At 37.4% G+C, this 25,175-nt stretch overlaps 2 protein-coding genes across 15 annotated transcripts in view; one reads left to right on the top strand and one right to left on the bottom strand.

The window, feature by feature from the left end:
• The window catches only part of LOC103720599 (ubiquitin carboxyl-terminal hydrolase 12-like), a 36,673-nt gene extending 27,519 nt beyond the window's left edge, over positions 1-9,154 (top strand). For 3 of the 13 annotated variants that reach the window (XM_008810377.4, XM_008810382.4, XM_008810376.4), the window contains 11 exons: positions 3,461-3,516; positions 3,630-3,807; positions 3,909-4,010; positions 4,097-4,168; positions 4,365-4,430; positions 4,979-5,044; positions 5,321-5,407; positions 5,894-6,010; positions 7,577-7,651; positions 7,742-7,828; positions 8,051-9,151. In XM_008810377.4, coding sequence (XP_008808599.1) covers positions 3,461-3,516; positions 3,630-3,807; positions 3,909-4,010; positions 4,097-4,168; positions 4,365-4,430; positions 4,979-5,044; positions 5,321-5,407; positions 5,894-6,010; positions 7,577-7,651; positions 7,742-7,828; positions 8,051-8,092 — 948 coding nt within the window. In that variant the 3' untranslated portion in view covers positions 8,093-9,151. Of the gene's footprint in view, positions 1-3,460; positions 3,517-3,629; positions 3,808-3,905; positions 4,011-4,096; positions 4,169-4,364; positions 4,431-4,978; positions 5,045-5,320; positions 5,408-5,893; positions 6,011-7,576; positions 7,652-7,741; positions 7,829-8,050 lie in introns of all 13 variants that reach the window. The other 10 variants (XR_606200.4, XR_606201.4, XR_606199.4 and 7 more) reach the window with 10 other exon arrangements.
• Positions 9,155-10,223: 1,069 nt separating this feature from the next.
• LOC103720601 (glutamyl-tRNA(Gln) amidotransferase subunit C, chloroplastic/mitochondrial) lies at positions 10,224-20,503 on the bottom strand. 2 transcript variants are annotated; one of them, XM_026809814.2, is made up of 5 exons: positions 20,165-20,503; positions 19,978-20,018; positions 12,421-12,476; positions 10,873-10,927; positions 10,224-10,399 (listed from the first exon to the last, which is right to left on the bottom strand). In XM_026809814.2, the coding sequence occupies exons 1-5, from the start codon at positions 20,486-20,488 to the stop codon at positions 10,234-10,236; spliced, it is 642 nt and encodes a 213-aa protein (XP_026665615.1). In that variant the 5' UTR covers positions 20,489-20,503; the 3' UTR covers positions 10,224-10,233. The 2 variants fall into 2 exon arrangements, with proteins under 2 accessions (XP_026665615.1, XP_008808609.2); XM_008810387.2 differs by lacking the exon at positions 10,224-10,399 and adding an exon at positions 10,407-10,757.
• Between the last annotated feature and the right edge of the window lie 4,672 nt (positions 20,504-25,175).

The raw sequence follows: 25,175 nt of genomic DNA, 5'->3' as shown, positions 1-25,175 counted from the left end.
AATAATGCTCTTGTACCTTATATGCTATCATAAGAAGTGCTCATGCAGCTTCTTGCTGATAAATTCATATGGTATTTGGAATTGTTGTTTGCATATGTTGTAGGATGCCTATTTTTCTTTCATCAAGGTTAAGTAGCTTCAAAATTATAACTCATGATTCTTTTTTTTTGTTTTTGCAATGTAATAACGGTGTTATTTTACTCTCCATTTGAAATTTTATTTTTTTGCAACAGATGATGTCCAATGGTGTTATTTTACTCTCCTTCATTCCCTTGATTAATGTTGTTCACATTCCATAGGAGTAGAGCAATTGAGCTTCATGTCCATTGCAAAGACATGTATTCAGCAGGCACTAAAGAAGTTTTAATATTCTTGGAGTAAAAATGGTCACCGATCTTTCTCCTTTGGTCAATGGCTCTGGGGACATTTTAGTAATTATTGCTTACCAGTGGTCTGCCACCCTGTGCCTGTATCTTACAGTACCTATCTGTCTGTGCTTGCTCTTGGAATGCACAAGCATTGCAGCATGCTGAACACAGGCACGCAGCCATTGCTCTCCCAATGTGGCTTTCCATTGAGACTCTGGCATTGTGCGTATTGTGCCTTTGTCAGCTATGCTGACTGGCATTTGCGTCTGTAAATGGGATACTTAATTGCCATTGGATGCTGATAAAGGAAAACAAAAGATTTAAGAAGGAATATTTTTTCATTTTCAATAAAATTCAAGAAGAGACTATGAGAGATCGTATCAAATTTTCTTGAAGAATCCTAAAATTTCGGTCCACTTTTTGATGACTGTGTGAAAACAAAAGGCATACACATGGATCATGTTTACCCCTTCGCATCCGAAGTAGATATATCTGTAACATTTTCTGCAGTTTTCTTATTGCATCAAAAAAAATCAGAGATTTTTTCTTATGTAGTCTACTGAATTCTCAGTTCTTTAATGTAACATGAAAAAAATTGTATTGAAGTTCTGGACATATAGACAAATTATGAGAACCAATCCTGACTGGTATCTGTTAACCAAACTATGCTTTGAGGTATTGTGACATCAATTATACTAGTTTTCTTGGATCTAGATGGGTTGTGAGGTAAAAAAACTCTGAACAAAGAGGATTTTGAAATTATATCTCAAGTTGTGCATTAATGTTTATCAGCATCTCATGGATGGGGGTTATTGAGTAATGATTCATGATCCGCTGGCATTATTACAATATGTCCTTCTAGTATTTAAAAATGCAGTGCATATTGCTGCATGTGCACCGGCATATGCGTATCCGGTCCCTTGACCTTTTAGCATTGCCTACACAATATTATACATGGTCATACTGCACATGGACCAAAAAGGCTGTCCACACAGCATTGCACGGAAGCATATGTGGCATTCTTATTATCGTACAGTTGCATATATGAGCCCACTTAGCATTCTAAAGCTACATGTACAGCTCTTATGTGTGCCCATGTTGGTAATTCAAGTTCAAGTTGATGGTTAAGTATGATATGGTTTTAGGTGGTCCTGATCTGAGTATTAATACTACTAAAATATTGATTATGTTGTAATTATTGCTGTTAAGTTAGTTGTTATTGTTGTTAATATTGCTATTATCGATCCATAAAAAGTTATTTTCATCAGGATTGTTTTTATCATACTTAATATATTTTATTTATTTTTAGATAGCTAAAAATTAGTAACTGCATTGCATTTTTATTTGTGGCCTACATACCTTATGTGCACTGTGGTCCCTTGATCGCTTGCATATTGGTTTTAAAACATTATGTTTTGCATATCATATGCATATAGACACCTTTTACAGGAACAAAAGGAATTGGATCATACATATGCTTAAGGGTTCTTTGTTAAACTTAAACTATTTTAGAATTCTTTCTATAGATTGTAAGTGTTGTTTCAACCACACCTCCCCACATACAGGCACAAGTTCTGAAGTGGTAAACTGTATCTATCATCAAAAACCTTGACATGCACCTATGGTAATGCATTAGTATGTAGTTGAAAGAAAGACGTAGACGACGAAAAGTAGGGCATACTGTGATATGTATCTGCATATTGAGATACATATATATGTTTAATTACTATTATTGCATCCATTAAACTATGGTCTCTTTGGACCCAAAAATTGAAAAAACATAGAAGGGCAAAAGAAATAGTGAACTGGTATTGAACTGCTATGCATCTATTTATTGAGTGTTGGCACGGTTTGGCTCCGTACCTACCATACTAGCATCTGACTGGTACAATCGCTGATACTGAGATTGCAGATCTTGATAGTTTGTCTTTTTATTTAATGTTATTAATATCTTTGCAAAACCATCCTCATTAGTAGGAGATGCAGATGGTACAAGTATGAAACAGTGGCTTCCTTTAGTGAGAATACCTTCCTCCTCTAAAACTCATACTTGACTTTTTTGAAAGAAAACCCTAACAAATGCTTGAAATCCTTAAGCTTGTCAAACATGCCACACACCTGTTTGTGCCAGTCCATGCCGATTGTGTCAAACTCAAGTAACCTGCTACAAGGTCAATATGGCGGCCCAATGCAAGAGGCTCCCACCATTGTGGGGTCTGGGAAAATTCAGATGTATGCAGTCATACCCTTGCATCCGAAGAGGCTGTTCCAATATTATGAAATATGATCTCCAGGTCATAATGGAGCAATGTTACTGTTGCTCCAGGGCTCACCCTCTTTATAAGGCCGATAGCGAGTGCGATCATGGAATTTATTGGCACGGTCCAATATGAAAATCCATGGTATGGCTAGACAAGTCCTGTAGTTGAATATGGTTGATGCAAGAGATTTATGCTGCGGGCTCAGCAGCCTGTCTGTTTTCCCCCCTTTCTAAAATCAGATTGTTTGTGCTTTTATTAGCTGCAAATTTGCATGCAGAGGTGCTGAGAGATTGTCATAAACTACCTAGTCTGTGTAAAAGCTAGTGTTAATATGCATGGTGAGTTCATCATGTTTTACTAACTTGGCACCTCTCAGCTACAACTTGAGGATTAAGATAGGCAGACAGATTTGTTGCATGTTCACTTGTTTGTGACATTCATGGAATCTAGAATTGAAAATCAAAAAGTCAGATGGTTTTTTATGGTTGCAATTTACTAAAACTGTTTGAAATAGCGTGCAATTGCTTCTGAGGTTGGTCACAATATGCAATACTTGGCTTGTAGTTACTGGACTTATTATTTGAAAACATGCTGACTTACAATCTTCTGCTTTTCACAGTTTGCTCTTATGTTTCTATTTCATAATGGAAATTTTATTGAAACAATTGCTGGTTTTCAGAGGCACTATTCAAAATACTTGTTATCTCGATACTGCATATCTATGTTGGAATCTTCTCTATTCAGTCTTGTTCTCTGCCTGTTGTAGTTCTCCTCATCTATCTTGACTCTGGAAGCATTTTATATGAGCTTTTGTATGATGTTATGACATAGGTTGTTCATTTTCGCTCATTGGAGAAGCCAAAGGAGGATGATTTTTGTTTGGAACTGTAAGTATTTTAAAAACTTTGTTTTTGGTAACTAATACTATAGGTTGTCCATGTCAATAATTACATGTACCATATAATATTTCTTTTATTCTAATTCTTTCATTTTTTTGAAGGTCAAAGCTTTTCACCTATGATGATGTTGTGGAGAGAGTTGCTCGTCAACTTGGTGTTGATGATTCGTCAAAAATTCGGCTTACTTCTCACAACTGCTATTCTCAGCAGCCTAAACCCCAGCCTATTAAGTACCGTGGTGCAGAGCATCTTTTAGACATGCTTGTTCATTACAACCAGGTTTTCATCCTTTGACAATATTTTCAAACCTAGAAATAAATCTCTTTTATATGAAGCTGTTGTGGAGAATTTCTGAGTTCTAATGACTCCGTCTGCAGCAGACTACTGACATATTGTATTATGAAGTGCTGGACATTCCTTTGCCGGAATTGCAAGGTCTAAAAACTTTAAAAGTTGCATTCCATCATGCTACAAAGGATGAGGTTGGTTTGCTGGCCATCATTCCTTCTGTACTTATCATTATGCTTGGTTAGGCTTATTTGTCAGAAGCATATTTGGCTGTTATCAGGTCGCAGTTCATTGTATCCGGCTCCCCAAAAATAGCACTGTAGGTGATGTGATCAATGAGCTGAAAACAAAGGTGATTTTACATTGCTTGCACTTTCTTATCATTATTCGTTGAATTAGGTTTTTTGAAGTGTCTTGGGGAACCTTTTGGTCACTGTAGGAAAAAAAAATCTTTGAATTTGATATTTGCCTTGCTTGCAGATACTTGTGTAAAATTTCTTTTATGACTAGATCTGGTAAAATATCTTATTGCATGCTCTTATTTTTAGGTTGAACTTTCTCATCCTAATGCTGAACTCAGATTGCTTGAGGTGTTCTATCACAAGATCTACAAGGTACTGTTTTGGCCATTTAAATTTTTCATATATGGTGCTATTCCAGTTTGAACTTGTATGACAAGCACGTTTACACATTGTGCGAAGCACATGCACTTACTACTTTAGGTTTTCATCATGCTGTTAGGCTTCCTGAAAGGCATATTTGAACTCAACAGAGTTGAGATTAACCACTGGTACTGATAAAGGGTGACATGTAATACTCCTTCCAGGATTGATATTCTATGAAGGAACTTATGCCTCATGGTAGTCAACTCATTTTATAAGTGGTGGTTCAGTAGATCATTTGCATACATGCAATCTCTGATAGAGATTGTGCATGTATGTTGCATTTTGATGGCTTTTCACAGTCAAAATTCAGTTTTGTTAGTGGCGTGAAATATTTGTTTAAAAAACTAGTCTTGCTGATTTACCTGTCAGGTGTACTGCAAGTTTGAACCATAGAAATCTACAATCTTTTACAAGCACTTATGGCTGAGTAAATACCATTTTACTAGTTACAGTTGTATATTCCAACATTTTATTCATATTTACTTGCATCTTTGCAGATATTCCCTCCTAATGAGAAGATAGAGAATATAAATGATCAATACTGGACGTTGCGTGCAGAAGAGGTAAGTTGCCACTCTTCTGTATTCACTGTAAAAGCAGATTTTCTTGTACATAAATGGTTTTGTTAACACATTGAGGATTTTCTGATGAGTGATGACCTAGCAGGTCTTGTCATCTCAAGGCATAGTTACTAGATGATATTGGCATATATATATATATATATATATATATATATATATATATATATATATATATATATATATATATATATATATATATATATATACTGGCGTTCAGAGTTTGCATGTACTTAGGTGATTATCTGTCCATGATTGCAGATTCCTGAAGAAGAGAAGAACCTTGGTCCCCATGATCGCTTGATTCATGTTTATCACTTTACTAGAGATCCTACTCAGAACCAGATGGTAAATGCAGACTTGAAGCTTATTGACTTGTTAATCCTCTTTTTTCCCTCGAAAAATAGACGTCAATGCTTTTGCAGCCTCCTTATATATAGTAAAATAATTGTTGGTGCTTTGAAGTAATGAAAGAGTTTCATATCTGAAAATAATATTCTATGAACAATAATCAGGTTTGGCACTTCTATTTTCTTGGTAGTTTGCATAAGTATTTCATATAAAGAAAATCTTGATTGCACACTTTGCTATGATTGCTATTATTTGAAATGCTTTATTTTACATTGTTAGCTGTTACCTATCGTTTTTGCTCTTGGGTATGCTTCTTCATCCATCTTTCTTTCCTTTTGGGCTTGTCCCCCTTTTTTTCCCCAAATTATCAGCTTTTACTTTTTTTCTTTTACTTTGAATTACTTGCAATAAATCTTCCTTTGAATAATATTGATGTTGCCTGTGCATCCCTTTTTAACATTTTCATCTTTTTCTTTTTATCAGCAAGTTCAAAACTTTGGAGATCCTTTTTTCTTGATTATACGCGAAGGAGAGACTCTAGCTGATGTCAAAGTCCGCATACAGAAGAAACTGCAGGTTCCAGATGATGAATTTTCAAAGGTTGTTTCTTTCTTCAATCATTTCTAATTTTGTTTTAACTATTTCCATCTAAATCTGTTTTTTTTCTATGTTCAAAGACAATAAAAACTATTTTATTGACATTTCATAATAGTTGATTAGTTTGACAAGTTAAAAATACTTCTTTTCCCCCCATTTTCTTTCTGATTTAATTAGTATAATTGAATGAACCTAGTTATGGCTGATAACAGGAAAAATTTTCTGCTTATATTGATTTCTGTTTTCACCTCTCAGAAATAATATTATTTGTACATAAGAAAGCAATTTGATTTGGTTGACCCGTATTTGTTCTGATTTTGAATCTAGTGCACATCCCAGTTTCAGATTAGTGGGTTATCTATGCATCCTATTATGTAATTGGACTTCAACACATTTGGATATGAATTGTTAGAATTAAACTCAACCAGATCATGACTGATTGGACCTAATTTAACATGACCAAAATTAGTTCACATCTGGATATCTTTGGATGTAGGTGGGTAGTGTTTGTTTTCAGTCCAACTCAATACTTCTCTGACCCAAATCAGCTTCTGGTATATGATTGTTAAAACCTGATCCATTTCCTTGGCAGTTTGGGCTGGAACAGGTCCCTGTAGATTGAGGTCCAAGTATTATGTACTAGATTTGCACTTTTGAAATATTTGTCAGGGTGTGGATATAATCCCTGTTTTGTAAAGAGAAATGTCACCCATTTGCGAAATTCAATGTTGGTGGTTGAAAAACTGAAGTCATAAGCCACTGAATATGATCTAGAAGACTAAATCTCTGCTCTACAGAAGGTTATATGTTTTGGAAACCTGTTCTTATGCGAGAATGGCTAATAATATGTAGGCGACCCACAGTATAGTCTGAATAAGGTTGGTTTTGATGGGACGATTAATGTTTCGCACTGGATATGATCTACTATCTCTAAACTGCTTGCTGTTAAAAAACCATGTGATATGGAGATCTCTAGTCTATGCATCCAATGGTTAAGAAATATGCATCGTTCATTTTATTTAAACCATCCATTTGTGACCACTAGACCCATAGGTGACGCGTAGGCCAGGGTTCTCTAAATCGCATGATTTTTTAGATAGTAAGCAGTTTAGTGACAGTGGATCATGTCCAACAACTCAGATCATTGGTGCCTAGGCTGTGGTCGTCTAGTCAGGACTGTCCTCAGCTGTTGTGTGGGCCCCCACATATTAGCTTTACTCTGTATGCATCAAATTCTCACAATTACAAATGACAATGTGTTGATTTTGGAGCCATTCAAATAAATGCCTGCATATGGTTATCAGATACAAATTGCAGAATGCATTGGACCTTGTTCCTGGAATTTGCTGAAACAAAACATCTAAGATAATTATATTGTGGATAGTCACATTCTAATTTATAGTTGTAGTCAAATTTTGGATTGCTGCAAAAGAATTTCTATCAACATTGTTGATAACTGCTCCTGCCTATACTTGCTGCATTTTATGCTGAGTCGATGACATGCATTGCTTGCTTCACCTGAATATAGCATATCTTGAATTCTAATATTCATATTTGTTGTTTGATTAGTGGAAGTTTGCATTTTTATCACTTGGGCGCCCTGAATACCTACAAGATTCAGATATTGTGTCCAATCGGTTTCAGGTACGCAATGCTGTTCACTCTTGGTTTTAATTCATTTCATGCCAAATGTTATAGTTCATGACTTGCTTTTCTTGATTCCTAACGTTCTAGAGAAGGGATGTTTATGGAGCGTGGGAACAGTATCTTGGGTTGGAGCACCCAGACACAACTCCGAGAAGGACTTATACAGCTAATCAGGTAAAGCGATGAATGTTTCAGCCTCTCTGTTTACCTATTTCTGTTCAGAGTTCCATGGTAGATGTCTTGGGTCATGGGTTGCTCTGATGGATATTTAGTGGTTTTCTAGTACCTTCACGGACGACTATAGATTGCATGTTTTCTCTGTATTTTCCTTTTTGACTTCGCACAGCCAAATTTTTGCTTTCTGGTATAATTGTGATGACTTTTCAATGCCTGCAGAACCGTCACACTTTTGAGAAGCCTGTAAAAATCTACAACTAGAGAATAACTTCACCTCCAACCGAGGCACCCTGGTATCAGATGCCTTCGGTGGAAAATGAGGATGAAAAATTAGAGGTAACCTGAGAATCAACTGTGACATGTGGTTGCAAGGATTCACAGCCTAATATGTTGCTCTGTAGTTCATTACGCCACCAGCTATGGGAATTCTCACAGAATGCATAATCCTGTCTCTCTCTCTCCTTTTTTTTTTTTAACAGTATGATCTTTCTGGTTCCTTTCTATTCTTGTGAAGGCTCCCAGATAGAGGTCACCTCCGTTCCAGTGTAATTAACAACATTTTGGATTAGGGGATGTATACAGGGTATAGTTTTTTGATTTCATCTTTCTTTTTCATGTTTGTTCCTGCCTTGTTATATTCTCTTTTTATATTAGTTTTAGTTTATAATGTAGGGAAAATGGGAAATGTATAATGGGGTGACTGGTGTCCGCTGGTTCAGAACCATGTAAATGGAACTTCGCTCTGCAGTTTGGCCTTAGTGCGTTATTATCATCTCTGCTGGTGGCTTCCCATCATCTTTCTAAATTAATTTATTCCATTTCCATTGAAATATAAGAGTGAAGGTTGTTGAGGCAAAATTGTTGTGAAATCAACTTCTCAAGGTTTGAAGAAACCAAACGGTTCGTACTGTTTCAAACTCGGATCTGTACTGTGCCTTGCCGTTTGTTCCCATATCAACAAATTGTGAGTTGATGCAAGGGCGATGTGATGCATACAAATCTGGTATACCCTGCTGCTCTTTCAAACTGGGTATACAAATTGTGAGGTGATGCGAGGGGCGATGTGATGCATACAGATCTGGTATGCCCTGCTGCGCTTTCAAACTGCGTATAGCTTGTCTTCAGGGTGGATGTGGCCATGTGGATTAGTGAGGAAACTATCCTCAGCATGCATATAGTATCCTGTCTTTTGATATGTAAGTTTTGGTTTGTGCATTAAATAAATAAATAAACAAACTGCCCAGGCCTTAAAATCCATAAGCTACAGGTCGTGTATGGAGAGATTATGTTGATGCAACAAGAACTTCCTGCATTTTGTTCTTCCGTGTTTATCTCTAAACTCCCTCCTCTAGGCCTACGCAAGTCATCAATGGTCTGTTTCCGTGCTTGAACACGAAAGAGATGATATTGACAGGTCTAATCGAATTACATTATGGGAATTTTGATGAATGGTGGCCGTCCTCGGCGAAATTTGTGAAATGCCTTTTGTTCTCCCTTTATTGTTTCTCTAGATGGGATGACCTCATACGACGAACAGGATGTTCACTCTCTCACTGGATTTCTTTTGCATCTTTTCATTAAAGAAATAATATGTACCCGACCTCAACATGTCAATTTTTTTGAAAGGAAAACTTGGATGTTCTTCCACCGATGGCATTAAAGAAATAATGCCCTCCACGAATTGAGAATATCTTGCCAAATAAAGTTGCTATCATACCACTTTGCTCGCATGGGTAAAATCCAAATCTTTATCCATCGTACTCAAATATACCCCAAGGCTATTTTCTCTTGGCTTAATCCCTTTGATTACCGATAATTATCCTTGTGCAATATCAACATGTCTACCAACAGACTAGATTAAGTATACAACCAGCGCATGCAGAGAGGGCCTCAACAGGGTTCACTTTACCTACATTTTCTTTTCGAGATGGCTGAAATGATAGTTGCTACATGGAACCCCAACTCCTAAACAAATGCCTGCAGAATCTTAGCTGTGTAAGGACACTTTATGATTGCCTAGCGGTTAGCAATTTGAGTCCACATCCCCAATAAAAAGAGATTCAATAGGTTAGAAAAAATTCTACAAATCATAGGTCATTTGTACTTTTATGCATGATATGCATGGCTTGGACGTGGGCGCTAACCACTCACTTGTACTTGATTTCTATTACTTTCAAATAGATAGATTTGTTGTAGAGTTGCAAGGAACACTGCCTCATTTTTCCATGTCATCAACTTGGCATGTTAGTAAATTTTTTCCCTGAAGGGCCTCAAGAAATCCAAAATGCTATGTACTCAAATGTCTGAAGAATTGAAACTCTGCAAGTCATCCTAACTATAATGATAGCCTTCCATGGTACTCTTAAAATATAATCTGCAGAGCGCGTAAATATAACATCAATTTAAATAATAGATTTTCCAATAGTTATGGGCTGTGAGATCAGCCTAGTTAATAAACAAGGTACGTGACCTTCTAAATCATGGTCCTGGCACATCATTTCCAGATTTCCACTAAGTTGCTCAAATCTAGAGTCATCCTTTGAATTTACATGTACGCTTTTATGAGGCCTACAAATAAGTGTAGCAAAATCACATTAAATAAACTGCTTATACCAATGTCTTAACCATTAAACACGACAAGGAAATTACAATATTCACATCAAACGGAAAAGTTCAATAATGGCACGTAAGTGGGGCAAGTTGACATTGAACGCTAATGGAGGCAAGCACATAATTTTGCAGTAGCTGCACCCCACGCTTTCATGGAAAACGTCAGATGAGCAGATAAAATACTCATGAATTCCTAGTCAGCTTGCAAATATATGTTATAAAGAATAGAAGCTTTAAATTTCACTCCTTGCTTATGACTTTCGGAACTTTAATATATGGATCACTGTAGCGTGGAACAGCAGATATTAATGCCTCCCTATATTCATGAACGCCAACGAGTTGGTTTCAGTAGATGCATATCATCCTCCGAAGATGAGAAGTGTACGATTAGAACTAAAAGCAAGTTCAGCTAAAAGCATGTTCTTTCTTACCTGTTCTCAAATGTTTCTGGAAAATCTTCTCTTGGACTGGCACTGACTTCAGTATCTGTGTTCAAAACTAAAGCATATTAGAAAAGACCAAACACCTAATTACCAGTGCGAACTCATGCATAAGATTGGAATAATGCCAGTGCATCTAATGTTTAACCTATACAATAATATAGCAGGGATAATTTGTTTTCCTTGTGATATCCTTTATTAAGCATATTTAAGTTTTATTACTGATCAAGTTAGAGGACAAGTAGTTTAGTATCATCATTGCAAGGAAAGGGCTACTGTAACTCTTGAAATTATAATCCTTTACTGAGATTTTAATCTTTGATCATGATATATCTAATATATATTACTCTAAGGAGTTCCTTTGCTCCGTATGATAATTTTTTAGAATCCTGCTTTATAATGATTGCATGTACTTTTACCAGAACAGCTGCAGCATGCATCACATAATTCAGCTTGATGCCTCTTTAATAGAAAATCCTAAAAGTTGACCAACTTCCAGCAGAAAATTTGAGATGACATATAACAAGTTATGAGTATACTCAAGGAGCATTTTTAAATACTTTGTTGGTTCTTTCAAGAAACACATTCACCTCTTTTATGTTAAAATCATTCAGATTTATTGCCAGCCTTTGGCATTTTGCAGAGGAAGCATGCTACAATTTACAAACAGTTACGTAGTGTATTTTGCTAATGCTGTACTCTCTATGTTCTCTTTTCTCAGGAGAATAAACAATAACCTATCATTTACTACTGCTCACACCTTTTTTTTTATGAACAAGGAGGCCAAAGCCACCAAATACTACTGCTTACACTTGACATAATGATATAACATTATTTTTATAACTGCAAGAGGTGTTAGCCATCATCCATATCCTGTATTTTCACGTTTAATCTTTGGTGAGAAAAATCACAAGCACATCACTTGAAAGCATGGGTAATTTATGGTCAGATCAAGTAAATGATGTGCATGCAAGTTGAATGTAAATTCTCTCATGCATGTGTTTCTTTTCAAGGGAGAGGCTGGTGGGGGTAGTAGTAATTTAATATCATCACAATAATTATTCATAAAAAAGGTGAGAGCAAAACCCTTTCTAAGTAGCAATAACAAAATATTGTGATAGAACAAATAAAGGATGCAAATGTGATGTATGGGTGAACCAAAGAGACCACATGGAACATACGCTAGATTAAGGATGTGTGCATCCGTGCTTAATGGGGGTTTGTATTCTTTGCATGCTTTAAATGTAACCGCAAAATACGTTAGTGCAAATCATTTGTAGCACCTGGAGATGATTGGAAGGCTCCATATGAGCTTTGAAGACATGCAGCGATCCAAAAAATGTTAAAGGACAAAAGGAACAATTTGCTTCAAAGTAATTTGTACCTCCATATAATCTAAATGGGTCGAAGTATCCTAAAATTTGAGCAAAAGTGTTTAGGCTTCACTACTAGAAACTTCATAACTGATGATTCATTTTAAGGTTTACACTGACCAACTCCTTGCAGCAAATGATAAATGCATCAAAGATCTTTACATACCAGCTCGAAGCGAGGGGTCAATGCTTTCCAGATTGACAGCCTGAAGTTGTCCAAACCTGTTATGAAGAGAGAGGAAAGAGATGCATTGGGTCCATAAGAGTATACATGAAGTGTTAACAAGGAATAATTTCCAGATATTATTTTTTTTTAATTTGTAGAGTTTAAAATTAATTTGTCATGAAAATAAGCGGTTTAAAATATATACTAAGATAGACATATAGTCCTGCAATACATGGCGATCATACAAATGATCAATGTGGAAATCTTCAGAACACAACCATCAGCCAGTCTGCATGAAAGCCTCTATTAAGCGGACAAGAAGCAATTGGAATGCAACAATATGCAAGACATCTAAATTGACGCATGAAAGTAAGCCTGTACTTGCACAACTATGCATGCCACTTGCATACATGCGTGCAGACACAAAAGCATGGATCGAAGTATCATACAGTGCCAGTCCCTACTGACATGGTACCTAACATCACATCTGTTGTGCCAGGTGGGTAACTGACAAACGACTTTCAAGCAAATGAAAGAAGAACTAAGCCAGTAAGGATGACATTCATTCAGATAATAAGGTCCACCAGGTCACTTGTGTGGATCAGTCAACGACAGCAGCAATAGAAATTTGCATGACATGATGCATCAGTTATCCCCTTAGGGTTGTGGTTTACATTTGTTGTACTTACATAACATGAACACACAACAGGAGTTGGTTTTAGCATGGCAAGAATTAATCAGAACAGCTCTTGAATTATACACAACTTTTGTCAATACTTAACAAAAATAACATAATTTATCAGTAACTGAAAAATGTTGAAGGTTTTTGACAATACTTAACAAAAATAAGCATAAGATTTTTCCAATTATCACAAGAAATTGAAGAAACAGTATACTAGAAGAAGAACTTCCGACCTAAAAGAAAAGGACGAGGAATTAAAAGATATATAAGCAACTGTGACTAAAAAAAACAATCTATTCTGAATAACACATGTCTTTCACATACAATGATAAATAGTTCAGAAAGAGGATGGAAAGCCCTCAGGTAAGATGGGTGGTAGATATAAAAGAAACTTGAAGAGTTCCTAATAACACCAAAAGTAGCATCTAATAGGAATAATCGGCAAATGAGGATTTCTTAAATGGACCCAGATAGTTAGATAATGCTTGACTATATATGAATCTTTAGAAGAATGTGAAAATAATTAAGGGACTTCGACTCCAAATTGCATATTTATGTTCAAAATATTGACATGCCAAAATCCAAAAATGTTTTATTCATGTAAAACAATGCATTTTTTCTCAAAAAAAGTAAAACAACTTATTCCAGTTGAAGCTTTAGCATGGTGAATTAAGGAAGAAGAACACTAAAATGGAAACTAACAAAATTGACATGAATGACCATTAATATTATATATATAGACAATGACTGAATGATATAAACAAAGAGAAAACTACAGATGAACTTTCAAAATTATTAATGCAAAATATGCACAGCTTCACCGTTGCAAATTAAATTACCAAAACCATTGTTAGTGCAAAAATATCACTTCATTTATTGACTATGCTAACTTTAATACGTCTCTGTAATGATTTTTTTTTAAAAAGGTCCCAATGCTGGCTCAGATGTGATGAAACAGGTGGAAAGTTTAAGTTAGGCTGCTAGCCAACACAAACAGAAGCTCAAATTATTGGAGGGAATTAATGAACATTATTCATCAATCATCAGTATTGCTGCCACTTATCAATGGAGCCATAATATAACTAGTTGCCCAGATAAATGGGCAAGAATTAACTAGGGCATCCCCTATAAGCAACATAACATCACATAACGCGGCTATTGTGCGTGATGAGCAAGGAGTGGGTAAAGACCCACTTTACTTAAAAGTGTGCAATATTAATTACAAAGAGTAGAAAATTTGTCGATACAATGATGACATGGAGAATCAACTTTATGTGCTTATAAGAGACCAAACAAAAAGGAGGAAAAATTTAAAGAATTTGGTTATAAAAACTGTAATAACTAATCTGTCTTCTGAAAAAATTCCTGATACTTTACAAGATTTTGCAGAGATGTTAGAATCTGAGAAGAATCAGATAAACTCTTTCTGGTGATATATTACTAACACTTTCTTCATTGTTACTAAGGAAACATATGACTTCAGTAATTTTACAATATTATCATTGTATTATGAATAAAAATAAAAAAAGGCCAGAAACAATATTTTAACTGGGACAAGGCTTTAATGGTCATGATTATCTATATCGTTCAAGACGAGTAAGACAAAGAAGTTAATTTCAGATGCAACAGAATAAGGACTTCAATAAGAAGTTATATTAAAGAAATCTAAAAGAGCAACCATAAGGTAGTTGTTGGATATGTCTTCGTTTGGTTCGAAATTCACCAAGTCCTGCTAAAATACCAATTAAGATTTGGAAAATTGTTACAGAAATTTGCTTAATAATATTTATGATATAGAAAATCATGAAAATGCCAAATGAGATGCAAAATCGCACTGTTGTGGAATTATGATTAGACGAAGTTTTGGGAAAGAGTAACAGGACGACGACTAAGAAGAATAAAACCAATCCAGAGAACCATACTGGATTTACTATAGGAACATCAGTTATTAAGGTCACACTTTTAACTTTTTAGTGTGTAAAACATATTTTAGTTAATCATTAAGCTAAAAAAGTTTTTAGTCATTAAGATTATCTTTTATAATAGTTTGTTGTCTGCACATATCGAGCTCTAATGGAATCCAAATTTTGTTATTTCAGAAAATATTTAACTAGTTCATTATCAGAATGTCTTTAACTTGGATAAGGTATAGGAACAGGAAAAAATATTATTATAGAGATGATTGATCATCATCATAGTTCTCATCGTAAGTAACATATGCAGAAATTAATGAAAGCTCAATTTTTATATTCTTTGTTAAAGAACTCAATTGAAGCGCTATATATCTTTCTTTGGAGAAATTATACACAGTAGAAATGGTTGTCAAACTAATTTCCAAGAGAAACCACAGTAAGATCATGGAGCATATATTCCCATCTTCTTGCAGTCTTGTTATGGTTGCAGTTATTAGCATTGCAATTTGACTGAGAGTTATGAATGGCAAAGTATAGGCATCGTGTTGAAATGTCAGCATGTCATTTTGCATCTAAACCCTATGTTATTGAATCAACTTTTTCAAAGTTGATTTTAAATATTTATAAAATTATAATTAAATTTCTAGACGAGCTAAAATCTATGGATGAGAATGTAATTACAATTTACAGGAAATCTAAACTTGATTATCCTGTCCTATTCTCAATTAAAGGACCCACATTTAGATTACCACTCAAATCTTAGACACCACACTAATAATGTCTGCCCGCATTACTATTTTCTTCTATATTATCAATCTATAACCATCTTATTCACATACTCTTAGTCTGAAACTTAATTCTGAAGATCTACTCATCTACATGAGCTGACTAGAGATATCTAAGCTCTCTAATGCCATTTGGACTTACGAAATCTGCATCATTTGATGAGACAGCCAAAGTAAGCTCCATTGACAATATAGAATTTGCTAATTATAGTGTCAAACCAATTCTGGAATAGTTCTTTTGCTCATTTTTTCTGGTCCTACTTCCTATGTAAACTTTAATACCAAAGAGAATATAGTTTACAAATTTTTCCTATCCTTGCTTTTGCCCCCACTCTAGACTTATATGGTTCGCTCTTCAACCTACCATCCACAAAATCATTTTTAATTACTCATAATCTTTCTAAGCATAAATCCTACAACGTAAAAGGTGGATAAGTAATACAATGAAAAATTTCTGATCAACCAGATTAATATTCAATAAGAACTACTACACCATCTTGCTGATCTTCATCAACCTCTCTACCTGGGGCTGGAATCATGTCATTGGCTCTTCCCAACCTTGAAGAAACCAAGATACTAGATACTATTTAATATTGCCAAAGATAAGCTCCTCTAAGCAAGTCGTAAAAAAATCTTCAGTAACAGTAGTTCTAATATGGTACCTTATCGAATTTCACGAAAAGACTCATCATGTATGCGAAATGCATATGTATACTTATTTTGGACATCTTCATCGAAAATGGGCATCAACATATTGTAGGTGGAAAATTTTTTTCAAAGGTTCGCAATCTCGGTATTAGACACTATATCAGTACCATGTTGGTACAGTGTATGTGCATGCCTAGTTGGTTCGACATATCAACACTCGGTACACCTCTCGTTCCAAGTATCGGTTTGGTATCGACATGGCACAGTACACTTGGTATAGGATAGTACACACTGGTACTATGAACCTCGATTCACTCTTACAAATAGAGCATCATATATCTGGGATATTCCCATGAGTAGGAAGATTTTAGGGGAAACTAAATTAGTTTCAGCAAGCTTAATTTTGGTCGATCAATGATAAGCTTCCCTCCCCCACCCCCCAAGAAAAAGTTAATTATAGGCCCTGCATTACTTAATTTGGGTAGATTAAGGGTATAAGTTTTTAAAATGTCATTACATAAGTTTAAGACTTGTGTGATGCAAAATACATATTTTGATCAAGGAATGGGACCATGGACAATTGTGGATGAGAAGTAGGAATTGTCAAAACCTAGCTGGGAAACATAGGTGCAAGAGAGGAGGGGAATTGTGAAAGGCCTTTGTGAGATAGGGGTTAAAGGTGAGGCTAGTGTGTTAGGGCCATCAAGGAGATCTAGGAATCTTTACCTTAGGTGGCTTCATGGTTGATTTTCTTCCTTTTCTACGAATTTAGGTAATTACTACCCTTAAAACTCCCTAGCCATAGAAGTCTAGGCCAAACAGATTAGCAATATTCACAAAAAAAAAGAAGGAAAATCAACTCTGCAGCCACACCGGCGTTTAATGTTCATGCTCCAAGTCATGTTCTGATGGTTGTAATGAAATAGGATTAGTGGCATGCCCTGTCATGCCTGATGGCAAATAGTTACTCTCCTAATCCCAATCCTATCTCTAAGTAATAATCCTTTCTAAATAACATCCATCAACATACAGTTCCTATCTTGGATCCTCAAGCACACATAATCTGAAAGATGCATAAATATCAATCCTCTTCTTTCAAAAAATCTCAACCCCAACACTCATCGGGTTCTGCATGTTGCCTCACCTCTCTATCTTGCAACAGCCTTCCAAAGTTTCCTGGTCCTCTTCCACTTATGTTTCCACACTAGATTCCAATGCAATTCCCATCTCCTTCCCATTTTCCCCTACTTTCTGTTGTTTAAATATACAAAGATGAAGTTTCAGTTCTGAGCAAATGGAGGAAAACCATGATTTCCTCCTATATCAACCTTAATGGAAACCACGATCCGCTGAACCAATATCGGGTGCCGTACCTCATGTAGCGATTTAAATTGTTTCCGTCAACCTTAATAACCTCATGCTCCCATCTGTTCACAATTCTTTCCTTCGGTCCATTCATTTATGCATGAACTGCCTTCTAGATACCTTCCTATGTGATAGTTATCATAAGTAATCACACTATAAGTATTTGATTCATGTCTATTATGGTGGTTTTGTTAGGTTAATAAGATGGCACATAGATATATTTAGCATGCTAAAATCAAAAGAGCATTATTTTAACAAATTGTTGACTTATGATGAATTATAGTCTTCATAATTTGCTTTTTTTTTAAATTCAACTTAAGTTAAGCATTTACCTAATGAATCCATGGCCCCATTTCTTAATCAAACATTATTTCATGATATCTACATATCTAGCATATGTGCAATGCATATGAACTTTTCTAATGTTAGATATAGCACCCTTATGAGGAGTCATCTTTTTCTGAAGATGTAGCTCATAGTAAAGAAAATGAGATTAGCATGTAGTTTCATACCTGGATTATTCAAATAATCCAACCTGTGCTCAGAATCTTGTTGGTTATGAAATTCAAACACAAAAAACTTTCAAGAATCAATTAATCTGAAACTTAATTTTACTTTCACGTCATCGCTAAAGACTCAATAACCCACCATGTTGACCCTACCCAAAATAGCGCAAAAGGATTGTCTAACACTGCAAGTCCTAAAAACTAAAATTGTGCATAATATACATCAAATGATACATAAACCTTTCTCTTAAAATAGTTTTGATTTAGAGTCTTTTGCATATGGACCCATCATTTATCGAAATTACATACAACTCCTCACCTTATTGCCATTTATTAACCAATCTAGAAAATATTTAAGCTAAATTGCAAGAAACACCTTGGGTTAAGTTTCCCTCAACACATCAGGGTGAAGATGACATTTTAGATATTAGGGAGAGTCACTATATTTTCTAGTATGAAAGTACCCCCCCCCCCCCCCCCCCACCCCTTCCTTTTTTCTCCCTCATCTTTGCCCTCAAGTGCAGCCTCAAAAAGCATAAAGACAAAGCCCACCAGGATTATTATATAAAGAAAAGAATACAATACAAGAATCAAGTGATATGTACCTCTAACAAATTGATCCATGAGCAATACAACAAAAGAGATGCCTGTAAAGCATTAGTAGTAAATTTGAAAAATATCACTGATGTTATATAGAACTATAGGACTTGGTAGGATCAAGTTTTTTTGGACTCATAAACTTAATCCTATGCTCCAATATGTCCTGCCTTTTTTTCTGGGCTGCAAAAATATAAAAAAACAAACAGTTTCCAATAAGCTTCCCACCCCCCTTAAGCTCTTTTCCACTTCTCTCAGCACACCTATATGGAACACCATGCCACTCTTTAACACTTATTTACACCCCAAAACCACACTTAGATAGCAAAACTTCCAAATATGACATCGTGATATCAAGCAATACACAAGGGTACAAGGCCACAGTTTGAGCACACTACAGCAAGGCCTAGGAACGGTGACAAGGTTAGATGAATTCATGGATCAGAGTAGCAACATGCTATAAAGGACCTCGAACAATGTTAATGGTTTTGATTACAATTCTAGACTTCCTTTGCAATGAACAGTACTGCATCCATAAGCTACACGTCGTGACCTCCATGTATTGCGATCTTAAGTATGTAGATTGCACATTGTATATTATAATCTTAATTTTTAAAATTATTTTTTATATTTTAACATAACAACATACATGTTTACTGACAAATAATATCTCTAAAACTCATATAACTAGATTTATGTAATAAATTGATTAAGAAATTGGTCCTCTCACCTTCTTGCAATGAATTTTTTTTTAAACAAAAATCAACAATTGAAATGTGAGAAACAAAATCAACCCAATTTTGCTCCTACATAGTCTTAATTTCAACTTAATGCTATTTCTGGGGCCTAGGGCATCACCTGTAATTTAGCATAAATGAATCCCTACATGATAAGCAAATGGTCATTAGAAATTAGCAAGCCCAAAAATGTATCAACCCATTTATGTTTATCTGAGCGCATATAATCTGACATTATTAATCATCAAAACTTAAACAAATATTTGCACTTGCATGTGTATTTCCACAATTATATATATGTATTATTAAGATCCTCATACATACCAGTCTATGACTTGTCTAATCTTGGGTTCAAACTCTTTTACCTACAATAAGGAAAAGACAACGGACGTAGGGTGAGGCAAATATCTGAGCATTGAAGCAAAATGGATGTGCAAGTTGAGAAATTTGCATGGAGGATCGAGAGAGAGCGAGATAGAGTTGAGGAGTTAATGGCGGGGAAGTAGAGTACCTCTTGCGAGGAGAGAGAGATGCGGGCGGTTTCGGCAAGGCGAGGCACATCTGAGGGTTGGAGGGCCGCCGAGCAGCGATGGACGATCGACGACGACGAGCGAGAGCGAGGCGCAGCACAGCTTGGCCACGATCTCAGTGGCGATCCCACCAAGACCAACCTGCAGAGGGCGATGACGCCGCTTCCGGCCGCCGCAGAAAACAACATCAGCGCGTTTTTCCTTTTTCCCGTCTCCTTGTCCGCTTGGACCGATACATCCCATCCTATCTCAATGGTAGGAGGCACATAATGAGGATAAGTCGAGGTTATCCTCAATGGGTACATCTAATTCTAGGATAACTTGGGATAAGATGAGATAATAGGTGTTTCTTTTTTTGTTTGAATAAATAAATTTTATTTCCATGACCATTAGTTTGTATAACAGCAACAATAAATTTGTTTTGTTGAAAAAAAACAAAATTATCATTAACTTTATGGTTACTTTTTATTAAGCAAGGAGAATTTCCATAGTTTTATCAATGGTAGTGGGATAATTTTACCCTCACTTATCCTTGATTTGAATGTCCTGTCCAGGATAAGTGGGAAAAAAGGACCTCTATCTTGCTCGTTAAATGACTTAAAACTGAAAAGCAAGGGTAGAAATTCTGCCAATCGGCCTTGCTTGCCTTTTGCTCGGAATCACCTCTCCTACTTGCTCTCCTACTCGCTCGATTCGTTCGCTTGCTCAATGGCGACCCATATGAGCAAGGGAAGAAGTTTATAGTAGATAGAGTGAGAGCACAAGAAGAGACTCATGAAGAAGTTTGCAGTAGATAGCCACTACTTATGTGAGGTCCATTAGTATATATTATAAGTTCTCTTAGCTTATACTATGATATTTTTTGGTTGTACTAGGGTCCCTTAATATTGTAAATATATTTCTAATATCCATGCAACAATAATAAATAGTGGTACATGGTTTTTAGTAATCAAACAAGGTTTATGCGTGCCTTTACTAGATCCATTAATATTTGGTATAAGTTTTATTAGCTTGATGCTTTGTTATGGTACTAGGGTCGTTTACACTTTTTTTTTTTTGCTGAGACGGATATATCATACATAACGGGTACGAATACATTCAAAAAAGTCAAAAAATAACAAGTCCTGGAGCGCACTAGGTAATCCCCTCTCCCTCAGTCAAAAGGTTTCCCCATAATGATTAGCCACATAAGAAGCTACCCAATCTGCTGCCTCGTTGGCCTCTCGATATACATGCTTAGCCTGCAAGGTCATCCCATCTCTCACCATAGTCTGGATATCCCTAAGCAGCGGATAGTAATCGCCCACTCCTCCCACACTTTGCTGGATCCAGCCAATAACTGTAGCCAATCGCCCTCAAGCACTATGACATTGGCTTGCAACACGTGCCAAGCATACCTCAAGCCGGTCCAAGTTGTCGTCAACTCTGCTCTTGAAATCGAAATGTCAAAGATCTGGCAACCACCAGCCGCAATCATCCTGGAGTCCGAACCCTTAATGATGAAAACAACCCCTCCTCTGCTTCCGTCGTCCAGTACACATCCGTCAAAATTAACCTTGAGAAAGCTTGGGAATGTGGGCTCTCAGGTGAAGAACACCGTGCGAGACGCTCCACGAGCAAGAGAGGAGCCCCAACTGTCCCAAGCTATCAAGGGTCCATCCAACATATGTGACTGACAAAGCTCAGTTGCGTAGCTCCGGGCCCTCTCGACAACGAACTTTGGTGTGGGGCAGCTTTCACCAAACGTCCAGGCATTCCTAAATAGCCAGAGCTGGTATACCATATAGGTCACCATAGTAGCCACCTGCCTGGATCGTGGGGTGATCACCCATCGTTTGACCACCTGCAGAAATGATGTTGTGTCGCACCAAACCCCGGATGTGATCATGGCAAACTGCCAAATCCTCCTTGCACGCTAGCACTAGAATAAGGCATGGTCTACAGACTCAACCGCCTGGTACAAGGGGTACTGAAAATGGATATCTAGGCCCCTTGCACTCAGGACGAGCCTCGTTGGGAGCCAGCCCCAGGCACCCTTCTAGAGAAATAAGGGCACCCTAAGATGTAGACCAAAGAGCCAGACCCAGGCACAATCAACCCCCAAATGCTGCACACTTTGGAGAAGGTTGTAGACATCGCCTACCCTAACTGTGGATTTGTAGGATGAGCTTCACACTCTCACATCGAGGCTGGCATATCTTGGAACTAGCACTGACCGGATCTTCTCAGCTAGTTGGTCTCCAAATAGTTAGGCTTAGCGGGTAGTATCCCAACCTGCCCCATCGGGACGAAGGAGGTCGCAAACCCGCAGCCCTTCTGGGGCGCCGCAATTGACCATGGTCGGACAATGCCTCATCGAGAGCAAATCCACTCAGACATCTTCCATTGCATCCATGTTCTGCCCGTCACCGATAAGCCACATGCAATTAGACAAAATGAGAGGCACATACTTACCGATTTCCCACCATAAGAGAGAGCGTCTCTGAACCCTAGTCAGTATCTCACCAGCCTGAGCCGGACCATACTAGACTGCCATCACCTAACTCCAAAAGATTGGGGCTCTAGGATGAATCTGGCCGCATTTCGAGCGATAAAAGCCTCTCTCCTCATCAAGAGAGACTGTACTCCTAGTTCACCAGCATGGATCAGTTGACAGATTGACTCCCAAGCCATAAGGTGCACCCCGCGGCCCCACCAAGGGATCCCCAGAGGAATTCCCTAAGGAGCCACTCGATCCTTGCCAGCACCATTTTTGGGACAACAGTGTAGGACATGAGGTAGGCCGACATAGAGCACAAGACCGACCTATCCAAGATCACTCTACTCATCATGGATAGCGAGGTTGCTCTCCATCCTCCAACCGCTTTTGGATATGTGCACCACGTCGAGGGACTCGGACACTCATAGCCTCTTCCCAAAGATAGGGACACCCAAGTAAGACCAGAACCCCTCCTGCTTCCTCATAGCAAAAGGTGGACGGATCTCTTGCCGAACTCGCAGCTCCATACTTGGACTGAAACAGACTGTGGACTTGTGAAAGTTCAACCTCTGACTAGACACCTCGCAGTAATCCTCCAATACCCTTTTAAGGGCTCGAGCATCCCACATTCTAGCCCTAGACAAAAGAAGACAATCGTCAACAAATAAGAAATGGGAGATCAGGCGAGCCCGGGGGGATGGAACATAAGCTTCTAGCTTTCGCGCTCTACAAGCAGCCTACAGAGCACAAGAGAGAACATCAGCACAAATAATGAATAAGTATAGAGATAAGAGACATCTTTGGCGCAACCCAATGGTCGACCGGCAGAACGACAATGGAGTGGCATTAACCAAAATCGAGAATGACGGCCCTAGCATGCAACCAAGCACCCAATCAATCCACTTCTCATGGAACTCGAAGCTCTCCATCGCTCGCTTTAGGAAGTACCAACGGACTCTATCATATGCTCGCTCTATTTCAACCTTGACTGCCATAAAGCAGTGCCGCCTTGGAGCTCGGTGTAAGTCCCACATCATCTCCTGGATGATCTTAACATTGTCGGTGATACTCCTCCCTCTAACAAAAACCTCCTACTCCTGAAAGATGAGACCAGACAATAAGGGCTTCATCCTACGTACCAGAATCTTTGCAACCACCTTATAAAGGATAGTGCACAGACTGATAGGCATGTAGTGGCAAAGTTCTGCCGCATCTCGCTGCTTCAGAATCAGGATAACTAGAGTGGCCTTCTAGTCGTCCGCCATCACTACCATACTGAAGAATAATTGGACGGCCTCCACCACTGCCCTCCCGACAATACCCCAGTACTTTCGCAAGAAGGAGCGAAAGCCATCAGGCTCTGGGGCTTTGTACTCCCTCAGGGCCCAAATTGCCCCTCTAATCTCAGCCTCGGAGACCACCCCAACCAAGACAACATTCTTCACCACCCTCACCGTGGTGTCCAACCGTGAGAGCAGGGTGTCACCCCGAACTCCGCCATCCTCCATCCATCTGGATCTAAAGAAGTCCACCAGTACGCGACGGATTACCCCCTCCTCCTTCACCTGCTGCCCAATCCTATCCCTCAAGGAGCAGATCATACTCCTTTGCCTCTTGATGATGGTCGATTGGTAGAAAAAGCTGGTGTTCCTATCACCCTCCTTCATCCACTGGTTCCAGAACTTTTGTCTCTAGAGCACCTCTTGCTACCTCAATAGGGAGTGGTGTGTGGCAAGATGCTGCCTCAGCAAGCCCAGATTGGCCTCTGGCAGCCCACCCAACCTCTTCTCCCTCTCTTGAAGCTCAACTATGGACTCCTCCACCTCCTCCAGCCTCCTAAAAATATCTCTGACTACCTCATGGTTCCATCTATACAATAATAATTAGATATGTTTTAGTAATTGTACAGAATCTATACATGCTTATCCAATATGCTTTAGCAAACATCATTAGTTTCTTAGCTTGTACTATTATATAGTGGCTTCCTAAAGTCCCTCATCATTGAAAAGATATTCCTAGCCACAAGTAATTGTAGTATGTGATTTTTAGTAATTATTCAAGATCTACTAGTATACTAGTAAACTTTCTTGCACTAGATCATTTCACAAATGTACTAGGTTTCCATATATTTGTATTTGTATTTTCAATAGATGATTACAAATCCAACCTATAATTAGAACAATACAGTTGCAAGAGTGAAACTACAATAACAGTTATGAATAGTTTGCGAATTTTAATGGATATGTACAATATCAATTTATATGTGTTTTACATGGTCCATCAGTATTGTTATAAGTTTTTATAAATATCTGTGAGCATCATATTCCAAGCTTCATGGTCTAAAATCAATAAGTAATCATATTTCTAAATCAAAAAGTTAGTAATTTTGATGAATTTTCATCCTACTAACCCTCTTCTCTTAATTCTAGTAGCCTTAGATCTTCACATCCCATTTCATCCTACTCCTACATGGTCAATTGCACACTTAGTTGAAGTTAATTATACCTTAATCC

Source organism: Phoenix dactylifera, chromosome 4, assembly GCF_009389715.1.
Source record: "Phoenix dactylifera cultivar Barhee BC4 chromosome 4, palm_55x_up_171113_PBpolish2nd_filt_p, whole genome shotgun sequence".
Taxonomy (NCBI): Eukaryota; Viridiplantae; Streptophyta; class Magnoliopsida; order Arecales; family Arecaceae; genus Phoenix; species Phoenix dactylifera.
The sequence above is the reverse complement of the archived record's forward strand: the minus strand, read 5'-3'. Positions and strand labels throughout refer to the sequence as shown.